Source organism: Phyllopteryx taeniolatus, chromosome 2 (genome assembly GCF_024500385.1).
Source record: "Phyllopteryx taeniolatus isolate TA_2022b chromosome 2, UOR_Ptae_1.2, whole genome shotgun sequence".
Taxonomy (NCBI): Eukaryota; Metazoa; Chordata; class Actinopteri; order Syngnathiformes; family Syngnathidae; genus Phyllopteryx; species Phyllopteryx taeniolatus.
Window position 1 is genome coordinate 32379543 of NC_084503.1, and position 16694 is coordinate 32396236.

The following is a 16694-nucleotide window of genomic DNA, read 5'->3' on the forward strand; positions in this document are numbered from 1 at the left end:
TTATATTGTACGGCGCGGCCACTATTCTGTGTCCACTTCATTTTCAACGGTTATCTCATGTTTGCCGTCACTGTTTGCACAAAGATTTAAGCATTCATATGCTTACCGAGTTGAAGTCTCGCGGGATTTGCTGACATCCCACGTGATGTCACACAGGATGATAGTTTGAACTCCAAATTGTACCACTTTTGGGTTCAAAAATAAACTGGCCATTGTGCTCCAAATCTGTCACAATACGAGGTCAAAAAAAAAATACTATCACAATCACTGATTGTGTCGTGGTACACATGCCTGACTTTGGTGCGGGCAGCGTGCGTTCAGTTCCCACTCAGCGACGGTGTGAATGTGAGTGCGAGTGGTTGTCCATGTCTATATGTGCCCTGTGACTGACTGGCGACCGGTTCGGGGTGTAGTCCACCTTTCGCCCGATGTCAGCTGGGATAGGCTCCAGCGCTGCGTGACCCTGAACAGTTTTAGGATGACATTCAATGTTGTTCATTTCAACCAAACTCCTAGATACAGATGTGTCTCCTCATGTGAAAACATTTAAAACTTCACAAGATTCAATTTCAGTGGTTAGTAGAGGTGACCATAACAGAATACGCGGTTAAAGGGATTCCATATCTAAAAGGAGTACAAGGAGCAGCTGGTGGTGGCCGTAATCTACGTCACCTCCTCAAATTTTAGTGGTGCACAAATTTAGCTTGGCTGTCAGTAGACAGGCAGGCCTGCATATAGCTTCAGGTTTACTGCTGACTCAGAAATGCCATCTTGTCCTGACACCAAAGCACACTTGAAAGGAGCTCTCCTTGTTGACTCAATAGAACACAATCGCTGTTCTTCACTAGGGCAATTCCAAAAAAAAAAAAAAAAAAAACTCATCTTGATCAATTGGAAAAAAATGTGACAAATTATTTTTAGTTTCAATTTTTATTAAAGCGAAAGAGACCAACAATTGCTAATACATTCACAGGCCTCTAAATTGGGCACATTTGGACTTTCTAGTGAGCCAATACAGGACAACTAGTGAAAAATATAAAATAAGCGTATGTGGGTACTCGGGATACCTCCCACATTTAAAAACATGCATTTAGGGTCATTGAAGACTAAATTGTCCATAGGTGTGAATGATTGGACGTATACGTGTGCTCTGGGATTGGCTGACGACCAGTCCAGGGTCTACCCCGCCTCTTGGCCAAAGTCAGCTACGATAGGCTCCACCTCACCCATGATCCTATTGAGAATAAGCGGTGTAGTAAAAAGTACAGATTAATATTGTGGAAAAATCTGCCTCAAAAGTTACAAAAAAAATAAGTAATCCATGTTACATTTTGTGAGATTTCAGCTCAATAGTTTTAATTCCCAAGTGTTTTGCTTTTTTTTTTTTTTTTTTTTTTTTAATGATGCTACGGTAGAAGGGGACCAATTAAAGCAAAGAAGTAAAATGATAACCATAGAACCTGATAGGAAAAAAATAATTATACAACCTGAAATTGGACCTACATACAATGGTATAAAGTCTACAGTACTCCTGTTCAAATGCCAGGTTTTTATGATATTAAAAAAAAATGACCAACATAAATGATTTCAAAACCTTTGCCACTTTTAATGTGACCTATAACCTGAGGAACTCAAAAAAAAATCTTAGAGAGGGGAAGTAAAAATAAAACAACCAACCACATTAAAACTAATTTTAAATTGGAGTCAGTAAACACCTGCCACACTTTAAAGTGCCTCTGATTAACCTGAAATAAAGTTCAGAGGTCCAAGTGGGCTTTTCCTTAAATTTATATTCATACTGCAAGCCACAGTCCACAGAGAGCTTCCACAGCAGCAGAGGGATGTACTTTCTAAGCCAGTAACCGTACCATGGAACAATGTAAATCAAAATGCGCACACAGGGAAGTCAGACAATGCAACACTTTATTTGTAGTAAATAAAAAAAAAATATTTTTTTATCGTGGCCGGATAAATATCTTATATAAGTCTTTATCGTCTATCGTTTAAGGGTAACACATACAACATCTGTAACATGTCTCACAACATCCTAATGGTGACACAAATACTGATGTCACATAGCTTCTTATACAGGTGATGGCAGAAAGCCTATCCATTCATAAATCGATACTTTAAAATACATTTTAAAAAGGGGGTTTGACTGACACACAAATCCAGTTTGTTGTTAGTTTTAAAATCCCAAGAGTGCATGACAGACCTAGTTGTCACTACAATCATCTGGAAAACGGCCTGCAGTGAAACAGCACTGGCATCCCTCAAAAAGGCCTTTAAATGTGTCATAATGATGAGAAACAATTCAAATGCAGTACCACCAGTTCTGTCATCCCCTAAAAATGACCTTACGCGAGTCAGAATCTTGAGAAACATGCTGAAAATCCAGTGAACCAGTACCATTGTAGACCCCAAAAAACCTTTCATGAGTCAGAATGAGAGACATCATGAAAATGAAGTGAACGAGTTCCAACATCCCCTGAAAAGCTTTTTGTGTCAGAAATTGAAACATGATGAAAATGCAGTACTATCTTGCCCCAAAAGGCCTTACTCGAGTCAGAACGATGAGGAACGTGAGAAAACCGTTTAGAACCATTTATATCATCCCTCAGGAAGGGCTTCAAATGTTTCAGAATGATGAGAGACCACATACAAATGCAGTGAACCAATTCTATTATGTCCTAAAAAGGCCCTTACTTTGAGTCCTTTAAATGTATCACAATTATGAGCCATTACGAAAAATGCAGTGGAATAGTTATATCATGCGCTTAAAAAATACCTTTAAATTAGTCATAATCATGATAAAAGTAGCATTCTCTCATCCCTTAAGTGTCAGACTAATGAGAAAGTCAAAAATTCAGTGAATTAGTTTTATCATCCCCTCTCAAATACCTTGCAAGATTCAAAATGAAGAAGAACCACTGTGAAAATGCAGTGAACTCATTTCATCAACCCCCTAAAACACCTTTAAATGTCTCAGAATTATGAGAAACATGAAAATGCAGTGAGCCAGATCTATCATCCCTAAAAAAGGCCTTTAAATGTTTCACGATGATGAGAGACATTGTGAAATTGCAGGTAATTGTACACTTGGACAATGTTAACACCCAACAACAACAACAAATGAGAACCTCCACTGCCCAAAATGTATTTGTGCTTCCACTCACACACAAAGCAATTTTCAGGCTACTGACTAAGGCACTAATAATAATAACGATAACAGTATGTGCACACACACAACACTCACTCACCCACCCGCACAATACAAAAACCTCCATTCATCCCAAAATGTCAATTTTAAGTTATGTAGAAGTATTTGTACATCCACATAGGTTTGAAATGTTATGGTAGGATGCACCTGAAGCCATGCACTAACCTGACCATACACCTTACATGTATGTTATACTGTAACACAAGCCAGAAAGTAAGGCAGAAAGCCACTACAATCACATTTTGGTAAATAAAGGGCTCATCTATTGCAGGTAGTATATTCATAAAGCCGCATGCTTCAGTAAAAAAAAATATAAAGATTGGCTGTATTTTCAAGTCTTGCTGCAGAACCGTTAATTACCGCCACGTCTCCTGTATTCATTGATATCGCATGATGTCATAGAGGAAATTTATTAAATCACTAAACAAGCCGTACTTTGAGGTATTTCTTATCATCAGCCAATTCAACAAACTATTTCATGGTGGAAGCAAAAAATAAACCTCTTTATTGATTATTACTGTATTAATTATTTGCATTGATCTACATAGGACACACTGCCCTCTACAGCACCATCCTTGTTATTGCATCAGATTCATTTCCCAAAAGTTTGAAAAGAGCGTGAAGGTGTAATATTTCTGCTAATAAAAAACGCTCAAACTTAAAATAAATATTCCTTCCATAGTCTCGATATGTCACCTTTTAGTCTGAGAGGCTGCACACTGTAGATTCAAGGTCTAAGACAAATATGCAAATCATTGAGCATGTAAAAAAAAAAAAAGAAAACATGTCCATGAGTCAAATTCACAGCAACATAGACGTGAATGTAAAACCATCTTTCGTTGATGGGGTCACGTGACTTGTCATGGCCATTAAAAAACATTCACACAACAATAGAGCTTCTCAATGCGGGTAAACAATCATTTATGAATGAAACATTTCACACGGTCACCCCCGAGCAGGTCACATTCGGTTTGAGATCAGTCGAAGTAGCTATGTTGTCGTATGAGGAGACACAATCGGGAAGTTTCTGTCCAAAAAGTCATTTTAAAACCACCTGGGACTTTGCTTCCAGTAAGTGTCACAGTAGAGGAGATTTTTTCAAGAGCAAGCCAGTTGCCTCCTTGTTTTAGTTGTTGTCCTCGCGCAGTTCGCTCGGCAAGAACTTGTACTGCTGCTGTCGGATCTGAGCGAGCTTCTTGCGTGCTTCCTCCAGCTCCCTCTCCTTCCTCAGCATCTCCTCCTGGGCCGCGATGATCTGCATGGAAGAATGACTAATAAACTTCAAGGCATTTGTCATGCTAACCCTTTCTTCAATTGACTTAGGAAAGAATAATGCTAAGTCCAATGCGGCCATAAATTCATAAATCTTGTCTCTGCACAAGTATTTGGATCAGGTTCTGAGAGGGTTGAAATGAATAGAAAAAAAAAAAGAAATCTATTTTTTTTTTTCAAGGAACTCTTTGTAAAGTGTACTGCTGTCACCGAGAGGACTGGAGTGCAATACTATGTCCTGTTCTGTCAGATGGACATGGTTTTCTTTTCTGTCTTGACAGAGGTCTGGAATACGCTACTACAAATCACAACCACTTCTTAAAAAATGCAATTATTAAAAAATAAAAAATAAAAAAAAGAGCCTGCTAATGTCAGAAGACAATAACAAAATGATTTAAGCGTAAAATAATGCTTTTTAAACTACGAAACCCTTGACTTTGTTTGATTCCGAGGCGATGATCAATAACCTAGTTGACAACAGTCTTACTCTACTAATAATCATCAACACCATAAAATTGACCCAGGACCTTTACTAGCAACACATTTAAATTATTTACCTGAGCAATCCCTCCCACGAACTTGGTCTTGACCACCACGTTGTCTTCGTCAGCTTTGTCAAACGCTGCCTTTTGAGCAGCTCTCACCAGGTTATCGGACGCCTTCTTCACTGCATTGCCAGCAATCTGGTTGAACATCCAATGGGACAATCACATAAGTGAGTGATGCGTCGTATGTAATGTGACAACATATTCTCCGAAGAATATCGGGAGGTTAGGCAAATGTGTGTATCTCTGTGCAGTGAGTAAATAAGCGCCCTGCAAAAATTGGGAGAATTGTGAGATGCAGAGAGAAGGAAGTCAAATAAGGGAGTGTCCCGGGAATATTGGGAGAGCTTGAACGAGTGCCAGCACACTCTGCAGGTGAGTAGATAAAACCCCTTTTTAAAAAAATAAATAAAAATAAAAAAAAAAAAAAAAAAAAAAGGATGAGGTTTAGTAAAATAAGGGAGTCTAATAATTAGCGAGGTTGGCAAGTATGTGCCTGCACTCTTTGCAGTTGAGTAAATAAATACCCTCCCCCCCAAAATTGGGAGATTTGTGAATCTGGAAGTACGGCGGGAGAAGACAGTACAATGAGGATGTGTCCTGGGAATATGGGGTGGGTTGCAAAGTGTGTACATGCACAATGATGCTTTGACTTACAAAATTTAATCGTTCCATGACCACTCTCGTAACTCAAATCATCTTTCCCCATTGAAAGGAATGGAAATGTCATGAAACTGTCCCTGCTTCCCCCCCCCAAAATAAAATAATCTAACAAAAGTTAAGGTCTTTTTCTAATAAGACAAATAACACTAGTCTACAGTATTGTACTTTGTAAAAGCAATAACATAATTAAACAGAATGGAAAGAATTAAACAGTTTGTGCAGTATAATAGAGACATACGGATATACATGGAGACAGTCACAACTGCTCAGTAAACTGCAGTAATATTCGTTGTCTTTTGCTGATAAATAATTTGCCTGTGATTGTTACATTGTTTGTCTACATGTGTTGCTACACCAGTTGTGTTCAAATATCCATTTGGGTCGTAACACCAATGCTAGTCGGTAGTTGGTCTGTTGGGTTTTGCATTGTGTGTTAGTATTAAGATAGAATTTCCTCAGGCTAAGTTATGTGGTTGTTTTTTTTAAATATTGTATTGTAACAGTAAACCTTGTTTGTAGCAAGTCAGAGCAAAACAAAAACAAAATAATTCGGCCAAGCTGGAGCTCATATCTCAAAAAACTGAGTCGGTTCACTCATAAGTCAAGGTACCAGTGCATCTGTAAATGTAAGTAAACATCTGTTTGAAATGCGCACCTGCAGTCTCCTCATGGCCTCAGAGTCTTGGTCAGCCTTGACCTTGCAGGCCACCAGCAGCTGCGCAGTGGAGGCGGCCACCTGCTTGGCCGAAGAGATGAGCTTCTCCTCGCTGGCGTGGCCTTGCACAGACGCGTTAGCTGCCTCGCACAGGTTGCTCGTGGCCGCCGCCACCATACGTGCCTGAGAGAAGGCGTGCACTTTGTCAGCGATCTTGTCTAGCTAGCGTCAAGTTAATCAAACGTCTGCTGCACTCACAGCCGAGATGAGCCCCTGAGACCACTGTCCGTCATCTACGGCATTGGCCGGGATGGAGCCCACTTTGCCCTGAGCCACCAGCTCCCTCTGGGCGGCCGAGGCAGATTTGACCAGGGCGCTGGTGGCGGCGGCGATGGACTTGGCTGCCTCCAGGATCTGCTCCTCGAAGTTCAACGTTTCGTCCGCCAGCTGAGGGAAAACAAGAAGAACACGTTCCCATTAAACTTTTATCACCTACTCTGTATACATGTATACTGTACAGACCTATGAGGGGCGTCAGGGACATAATTCAGTATTACCGCTCACCACCCTGACAGCCCCTCACACATAAATCAACATCCTGGTATCAAAGTACCAATCTGAGCATTTTTTAGTTTACGTCCACCGAGGCGGCTATGCTTTCACCCCAATTTTAATGTGTATTTTAAGACATTTTCCTATATTTCTCCGAGAATAATGTAAGAATATTATGAAATTTCAGGCACATACAGCAAGTGCGGATCTATGAAGGTGTAAAATTTGGCGCTAAACCAAATTTTGATTGTATGTATGAGCAGGATCACAACAAACTATCTTTTGAATGTTTTGTAGGAAAATTTAGTTATATATTTTCAACATTTTCCTCTATTTGACTATTTTTTTTAAATGTATAGATGCCTATCCATTTTTTTAAACAACTTTAGTGAACGTTTATCGAAATTTTCAGGTAATTGTAATTCTTTTATTATTATTTACAATTTTCTTTGTTTTAATGCTTAAAGCATACACACACACACAGTTTACTAGTTAATTTGTTTTTTGTCTTAGTTAATTTTTTTTACGTTTTAAAAAAAAGTAAAACATTTGGATGATTTTTTTCCCCTCCACTTTGACAGTTATCATAAAATTGTTACATTTTTTTAAATTGTATTTTTTCCATATAGAAAAATAAACGTGAATTTTAAAAATGTATTTAATTATTGAAAGTTATGGTATTCATCTTAATGACTGCACAGATCTAAGATTGTTTTTGTTGTTTTTGACATGTTCCTTAATTTTAGTGAATAATTCATTCATCTAAATTAACATTCTGAAAGATGCTGAGGGTGAATGTCTATGAAGGTGCGCAAATTGGTGCTAATCCAAAGAAGTTCTTGATGGAGGTCAGCGCTCACGGCGAACCAACGCCAAAGAAACTGTATTGCGCAGTGACTGGCTGCAGGGGCTCCTGATCAAATTGTGTTAAAGTGAAGTGTGCGGATTAATAACACAAGTAACCTCTCTCACTCTCGCTCACATACACACACACACGCACGCACGCACACACCACAAGTCTGTAGACAGAGCAGGACACTGTAGGAATATGTTTGATATATAGTTGGGACTGAATAACAACCTAATATATCAAACATATCAGACAGAGCCCTGCAGAGGAGGCCTCCGGAGGCGGGGCAGGCAAGGCAAGGACACAAGGAGAGGGTTTTTGGGGGTAAGGTTAGGGATTGAGGGGATTGATTTGGTGTGGGATTTATAAAGTGCAGAAGTATGAACTGCAAGGGGATTTAGCTCTGTGTACCACAGATGGAAGGATGGGGGATGAGGTAGAAACATGGCAGAAGGGAATAGGGCCAATTCTTGTGATGGATTTAAAATGCATTTTCATGGACAAGCAGAACTAATGAATTGGGTAGTAAAAAAAAAAAAAAGTGGCGGCGATAATTGGAGGTTGGAAGCTTGTGGGCAATATGTCAACAGGGAGAAGAAAACAAAAGACAGCATTCACATTCCTGGGAACACTATTTTGTCACCATGTTTTACTCTTTAGCACCCACAATTCAAACTGATTTCTTCATAGTTTGATAAAAAGTGGTACTTGACAAGACTTACTTTTACCCAAATGTTCTATTTATTGGCATTACACTTAGAAATTCTATTTCCTTTTTTCCCTTTGTACTGATGGTCTATGCTGTGGACTATAAACTTCCAGTTTGAAATGCAGGCTGGAATATGAACGATGAATGGAAAAAAATATATATAATAACTTCATAATATGCATATAAATTCAAAGTAATATTGATATAATTTATAATACATGCAGGTATATTTAATTGTAAGTCATTGAATGGCATTATACATTTTCATTATAATTATTTTTATTTAGCATTTCATTTTTTACAGTTGATTCAGTGATCAAAATTAGACAAAGCTGTGTAAAGAAACAAACTCAAAATTTCATCTTGTACAAATGTATGTAATTCTACACCTTTTAATCTGTATTTTCATTATTATAATACTAACATACATATACTATAACTGTACTGTACAAACGGCGTAGCTCCATTTTTAAGAAAGCCAAAGTTCATACGCTTAACAACTTTAAGGCCACTGATGATGCTAAGACGTCTCATTCACTCAAAGTGACAACTAGGAGTGGGTGATATGGACTCAATAGCATATCATCATAATATACATTATATATAGACATATATTTGCCATTCAGCTTCTTGTTAGAGAACAGAAAGTTGCACTGACACATTGAACACTTTGACATTCGCATTCAAACTTTTAGAGAAGGTCAAATTAAGTTCACCTGTAAAGGTTATGGTACATTTTAGGTTCATCCAGAAGTTTCACCTGAAAGCCCATTAGCCCTAACTTTTTGTGAGCAGTCCATACATACGCATGCGGTGTCTCACCTTAGGCTTGGCTCGAGGTTTGAGCTGCTCCAGCTTCTTCGCGGCTGCCTCAATGGACGCTGCCGCCCCGAGCAGCTCTGTCTCCGCAATCACCGTCGGGTCCTCGGGGTCCACCCACTCGGAACCTGGATCGAGCCATGAGAACGTGCACCGCGGTTACAAAGTGCGCTGGCGTTAAAAGCTTAATCGCGTCTTTGCATCATGCCTCACAACAAGAGAGCATCGGCACATTCACATGGTCACGGGGTGCCACATTCACTGCAACACACATGAAGTGATGATGTAGGTGCCTAAAACAAAGCAGGACGGACGGAGATGGACTCCGTGCAGCAGCTGGATTTGGTGATGAGATTAAATTAATCCGTGTAAATGGCCAAAAGACAACAACAAAAAAAGTGTCGAGCATTTGGTGAGATCAGTCACGGTATGGAGAACAATGCTAACTTACCTCCATCTGTGGCGACAAAACAAGAGGAGGAAGACAGGATGGTTAACAAAATCTCTCAGGGAATTAATCAGTTGGTTAAAATGCTAAACAACTTTTGTTATTTACAACTATTAATAGTGTGTTCTGCAATAGAGAAATGTTAATGTTTAAAAACAACCACCAAATAAATATTTGGGCCACAGAGGAAAGCCGTCATGCCACAGTAATTGTACCAAAACAAGCTATATCTGATCAGATAATGTACAGTATTTGTATTTGGTGAAGCAGCATGTGGCTCATTGTCCAATATTGTTTTGCACTCCTTGTTCAAACTGTAAACAATTAAGAGACCAGAACAAAAAGGCCCCTAATGTTTTGTGTAATTGTGACTAAAGCTGCTGTGGTCGTTTGAAGACAAGTCATGATTTAACAAGGTGGGTAATTACTTTTTCCACACAGGGCCTGGTAACTTTTTGAATAGTTTTTTTCCCTCTCCTTAATAAATGAAATCACCATTTAAAAACAGCATTTTAAGTGCACTTGGTTTACATTTGTCGAATATTTTCATTTGTTTGATGATCTTAAAAATTTAAGTGGGGAAACTGTGCAAAAACAAAAGAATGTGAGAAAGGGGCCAATATTTTTTTCACGGGACTGTATTCTGCATTCTGTGCATCAGCTTTATGCAATCTCTCTTGTTCCTTTCAAGGAATAAACTAGAAAAATAATATTTGCAATGTTTACTACAGTAATATTTAAAAAAATATGCCACAACAATAGACCAAAAAGCATATGTTGTGCTGGAGCCTATCCCAGCTATCATCGGGCAGGAGGCGGGGCACACCCTGAACTGGTTGCCAGCCAATCGCAGGGCACATACAAACAAACAACCATTCCCACTCACATTCACACCTATGGGCAATTTAGAGTTGTCAATCAACCTACCATGCATGTTTTTGGGATGTGGGAGGAAACCGGAGTGCCCGGAGAAAACCCACCCAGGCACGGGGAGAACATGCAAACTCCACACAGGCGGGTCGGGGATTGAACCAGAACTGTGAGGCAGACGCTCGAACCAGTCGGCCACCGTGCCGAATCTCCATATTTAATTTTTTCTTTTTATTTTTTTCAAGAACATTACCGCAGTACAGTTATTGCAATACTTTATATTATGTAATAGACTAAAAATAATTTTCCATACTGTTCAGTTACACAACATAATCATTACTCTATAATCATAATCGTTAACAAATTATGGCTTCACTATTTGTTCTTTTTTATGTATTTATCACATCAACCTTGTAATGGCACATGCAGTTGCAACCTGGATCAAATTATATGTGCTTTGATTTTGCATCATCAAAAATATCTTTATATATGGATTAATTGGCCTTTACCGATTCTCTTTTCAACCATAGTAAAGAAAGTTATTAAACCAGATTAATCAAATTTTTTAAAATTCAAATTAAAACTCAGCACTCTATTTTGCAAAAAACAAAACAAAGAAAATAAAAATAATACGATGATAGATTGCATTGCATTGGCTAGTTTATGCATGGACAATAGTTCAGGTTTCTATTTTGTGCAATGAACTTCTTCTCCGGCATGCAATTTTTGTATTTCCTGTATCCACCATTGCTGCTGAAGTGTTGCAAATTTCCACATTGTGGGACTAAAGGTTAAGGTTATCTTATAAATATTGATAATATACTTTTAACCTAATACGCCCCTATGCAGTGACGTACTAATTCATTTCAGGTTTCAGACGGTGTACTGTATTGCTGTGCGTTATCTTCTCTCTAGACATTGACTCATTTTCCCGCTATTTTTCTGTTCAAAGTTGGTTACGCTCCACTATAACGCAGTTCTAGCCATACCTATGTGACAACCAATCACTTATTTCGGTGTTTTTGCGACTACATGTCGCAATAGCTTAGCAATTACCATGGCTTCTTAGTCTTTCACCTATTACTCCTCATCCTCCTTTTGTGATAACGATACTTGTCAGAAGTGAATCATCTTCGCTGCCATGGAGGTGATAATTAGTGACTTACGCTGCGTTCACATTGGACAAAGTGAATTTTCGTCTTTGCATCAAGTTTAGCCGCAATAACTAGCCACCCGTAGTCGTAGGTAGCTGGGGGCGGTGCAAAAATAGCATGCACCAAGAATTCCGCGATAGTACCCGAATAGCAGAAAGCAGGGAGTTTCGGCGACTGTTCATGTCGTTTAATTGTTTGTTTGTTTTTTCCAATTCATTTATGAAATTTATACTGTATGTGATTTTCTTGGTCAGGCCTTGAAAGAGAGCGACAGTGGCACCTAGGTGTGTTGGTATTTTGATGTGCATTCAGTAAAATGTACTTTTTGCAGGAATTATAACTTCATTCTCACATTGTGTGCACACTTTCTCAAGGTTACAACATTGTTTTCGTTTTTCTATTTATTTGAGCAATTAATATTGTACTATATATTTTGGTGTGTGTAAGATTACCTTTCATGGCTTCGGCAGACTGGATGAGTTCTGTGACCGCGCCAGCCACTCGTTTTGAACACGCCGCAAGCTGTTGCTTCTGCTCATTAGTGGGCCTCTGTAACACCTACGTAGAAAAAAAAGTGACCTTGAATAAACTATAAACACCCCAAAGAGAGTGAGATCCAATACTAGAATTGAATCAGAAATTTAGCCTATAGCCTACAAAAATAATAATGCTGTGTTTTGATTGACACTGTCTGAGGTTTAACGCAGTGCTTCCCAACCTTTATTGAGCCAAGGCACATTTTCATTCATTATGAAATCTGGGCCTGTTTAGTTGAACACAAAGCTATTATTCTGTTGTAGGAATGGAAATGGTTGGATACACCGGTAATTTTGTGCTTATTGCCATTCTAATGGAAGAGCATTTCATGGCTCTGCCTGTCATTATGCGTTATGTAGATGAACAAAGACATTATTTGCACTCAATAAATATAATTCCCTGACGATTTAAGGGAAATTGCATAATGTCAAAACTTCACCGAAATAAGGCTACACAAACCAGATACCAGTCCAAACTGTTGAACATATCTAAAAGAATATGTAACACAGAAACCACTCACCATGAGTACTTGTTCCAGTAGATCAATGTACCCAGAGGTACACTCGGATCCAAATCTCAGCGCCCTGTTCTTCACCTCCTCGTTGACATCGGGATGGTAGGCCGCTTGCTGCATAGCACAAAACAGTAACACTGATTGTAGCAACTAACGATTTCACCGTCAAGTGTTGAACTATAAGCACCTTGCAGCTGGCGAGCATGTCGGAAATGGCTTTGCGGCTGAGGTTGGCCGTGTGGATGATGTCCTCCTGTCGGGCCGAGTTGCCGGCAGCTACAGCTTTGGCCGTCGCCATGGTGATGCCCTTGGTTATGCGAATGAACTCCTCTGGCGTGGTTGTTTTGCTCGGAGGGTCCCGGGACTGGAACAACTTTGGATGACGAAACAGGAAGACAGATGTCATGCAACAAACCAAATACACCAGAATGAATACTTCCTTTTCCAAATGTTCTAAATGTGTCCAAATGTGCAGTCCTCTTTCTTGTACACCTGTATTTAGTTTGACAGTAAACTTCAAGTGGGAGTGGCAATAAACACTGTTCACTATCTGCCAAACTGCTGCTTGCTGTGAAGTGAATTGAGTTCACTGCTACCATAAAGCGTTTGTACTGTATCTCAAATTTTTGCTTGCAACTCAAAGCAAAGAGAAAAAAAAAAAAGGCTGAACAACAGCTTGTATATTGAAAAACTCTTAAACTGGGTCACTCATATCTCAAGGCACCACTGCATTTTTCATTTGACTGATGAGTGAACTATATTGTCCAAAATACAAAAAACCCATACAGTATAATCATTAGGGAGTAGGGAATGAGTTTATGGTTGCGAACACAGCCTATCTGTGTTTAATGTAGGGCTGCACAATATATTAGTTTGAGCATCATCATCGCAATGTATGTGTGCACAATAGTCACATTGCAGGGTCCTTCGCAATGTTGGTGTACTGATATGCAGTCAATTAACTGTAATATCTATTAACATAAACTTATAAATAAGTATTCATGAGGACAAAATACACAACTGCATTTACTGTATTTGTCTTCAGAATGTGACGAACAAATGCATGTCGCAACCGACTACACTTGAGGGTAGCGGGGAGAGCCACGGCATTATTGAAGGGACAAAGCTCGTGTAGACAACAATGTTATTTGCTTAAACTAATGCACTCAAATACATAAATACTAATACATATGTTAACAAGGTGTAAAATAATTAAATTAATTAAAAACAAATGAATAGTGTCAGGAATGTGTTTATGGGCATGAAAAGAAATGGTTTTAACTTCATGTCTGGCGAGACTATTGCGCAATACTTCAGTGCATTTAAATACAGGCAGACTTCATACAAATTAGTCCGTATACATTTGTGCTCTACTGAGCATAGTCTTTCTACAGAGGGAAAAAAGGGAAATGTGTGCTGGTTTTCACGTTACGTGTATGTTATCTTGTATTTATTAACATCGCAATAGATACCTCAGGGTTAAAGAAAATCACAATGTCATTTTTTTCCAATACCGTGCAGCCCTAGTTTAATTGGTGATTTGAGCATTAGGACAGCATTTATTGACAGAGCCGTACGTCAGCTGGCCTTATCTCACCGCCATTTCCTGTTTGATGCACTCGATGGTGGCCTCCAGCGCTCTGGTGCCTCGCGTGGCCTCATCCTCCACGGCCTTCACAGTCTTCAGCAGGGATGTCACGTTGGTCACCATCACCTGAAAGCAATAATTATCAGTCATCCACAGCACTTGCACTGTGCCCTACTAAATAAAAGAGGTAATACAATAAATAATAACTCAATAATCGAGGCCTGATAGGACTCCTTCTGCAACTTGACGGCATCCCTCACCGCTGGTGTCCAGCAACGGGTTCGGGATCATTGGGGACACACAAACCCCTCCACCACGGTAAGGTGATGGCTTAAGGATACAAACAGCTTATATAAAAGAACACAAATATGCAGGCTGTCCCAAAAAATATACTCACTCTTTGACTGGCCATTACTCATAATGTATTTTGTTTTGATTCAATCTTTACTGACAGAGACAAGTCTAAACCGTTAAATTAAAGAGAATTTAATGGTATAAAAGAAAACAAGTCTTGTCCCCCTGGTCTCTAGTTCTATTTCTAGTTTTACAGACTGGGTTCAATCAGTTTTTGGGATACCCTTCATCATAAATATCAGAAATAATACAAAAATAAAATGTATGGAGCCAACCCAAATGACTTAGTTGAATTATACAATAACTACATATCAAACAGATCAAACGAATGGGCTAAAGAATAACCTATAGACATTTTTTGGGTGAAAATCCAGACGAAAGTGCAAGAAAACATTGTCTACTTGCATTGGGGTCTAAATGTGAAGTGAGTGACTAGATCCATCAGATAAAGCTGCAGTGTTTGTAGCAGTTGGCACCCACTTTGTTGTGTGCAATACCAACACCTACAGGCCTGGAGAGGAACAGTATTACCCCATTAACAAACCCATTCAGACAGACATGTTTAGAATTTCACCATCTTGGTTGAAGTCTGTGTGACATTCTATTAGGCAAAACGTTTCCCAGAATCTGAATGTGTGGATGCACCTAATATTGTGGCCAGTGAGTATCTATCTTAAGCCATGATTTATTCCCTACCTTACATTCAATATGATAATGAGCTTACTTCCCTTTTTTTTTGTACATGAGCATGCTTGGTTTGTCAGTAAGGCTTGTAGTACCCTAAAATATACAATAGGGGGCGTGTGGGCCTCCCTCATATTTAGTAATGACAGTTAGACAGATGCGACACAATAACAAATGAAGCAAGATGTGCAATGAGATAATCGGGCCAAATTTGAGCATTTTTCCCTGCTTTCGATCAATGTCAGCAAAGGCCTGGTTCTTGGATGTATCCGAAAGATTATCGTAAGGTGTGGAGTTTGTTAAGAGTATTTTTTTTCTTCTTAATTTTTCATTATTTGTTTTTTCCTGGTAGTATAGAGTGTATAACGCCTTAATGGCAAGCTGTTTGAGCATTTATACAATAGCCTTGATATCCAGCTTAAGGTCCATGTAATATAGTATGCTCTTTGTCCTCACTAGTAGAACAATTTTGGCATACTAATATAATAGGACAATTACAGGTTACAAGTGAGGCAAAATGGTGCAGTAGTTCACATCTGTGTACTACTCGTAGTATTAGTGAAACACTAGATATTAACTAGTAGAATTTTATCATGTCACTGTTCTCGATGTGTAGTAAAATATCCATATCCTTGATATCCAGGTATGGAATAAATCCTCAAACAGCTTTCCATACTACTGTACTAGTATTCCTACTACTCTTTCTTCTAGGCTCCAGCTCACCCATGTCCCTAATGAGGATGAGCGGAAAAGAAAATGGATGGAGTGATGCCCATACCTTGGCCGCACTCTTCAGTTGGTACATGGACGGGTCGTCTGCCGCTTTGCCGGCAGCACACTTGGTGGCGCAGATGAGCTCTGCCAGTGCCTTGGTGACGTCTTTGACAGCATTTATCAGAACCACCTAGAGTCAAAACAATCAGTTATAAGATATAATGAGGCATTAATGGTGAAGTAATGTTTCTACGACAACCGTACTTGACCGACCTGCGTCTCTGGATCATCCGAGCCGATACTGGCAGCGCCCAGTTTGACCACATCCGTGAGCTGGGTGATGGTTTTGGCAGAGGACTGGGCGGCCTGCGCCAACTTGTCCTGGCCGGAAGCCGCGCCTGACACCAACATCTTTGTGTCCTCCACCAGAGCTTTGGCCGTCTTCAGAATGTTTTCTCTGAGAGTTATGGACAGGGGATAGAGGACAAAAAGAGGGAAACATTTGACAGAAATAAAGTATGGCAAAATCTATAAAAAAATAAATAA

At 39.3% G+C, this 16694-nt stretch overlaps 1 protein-coding gene across 4 annotated transcripts in view; it reads right to left on the reverse strand.

The window, feature by feature from the left end:
- Positions 1-1905: 1905 nt before the first annotated feature.
- Positions 1906-16694, reverse strand: part of tln2a (talin 2a) — a 127399-nt gene continuing 112610 nt past the window's right edge. For all 4 annotated transcript variants that reach the window (XM_061765784.1, XM_061765783.1, XM_061765781.1 and 1 more), the window contains 11 exons: positions 16422-16605; positions 16213-16338; positions 14406-14522; positions 12996-13181; positions 12815-12922; positions 12210-12315; positions 9289-9413; positions 6614-6802; positions 6356-6538; positions 5050-5175; positions 1906-4475 (listed from right to left, as the gene is read on the reverse strand). In XM_061765784.1, the coding sequence (XP_061621768.1) occupies positions 4347-4475; positions 5050-5175; positions 6356-6538; positions 6614-6802; positions 9289-9413; positions 12210-12315; positions 12815-12922; positions 12996-13181; positions 14406-14522; positions 16213-16338; positions 16422-16605 (1579 nt within the window). In that variant the 3' untranslated portion in view covers positions 1906-4346. The remainder of the gene's footprint in view (positions 4476-5049; positions 5176-6355; positions 6539-6613; positions 6803-9288; positions 9414-12209; positions 12316-12814; positions 12923-12995; positions 13182-14405; positions 14523-16212; positions 16339-16421; positions 16606-16694) is intronic.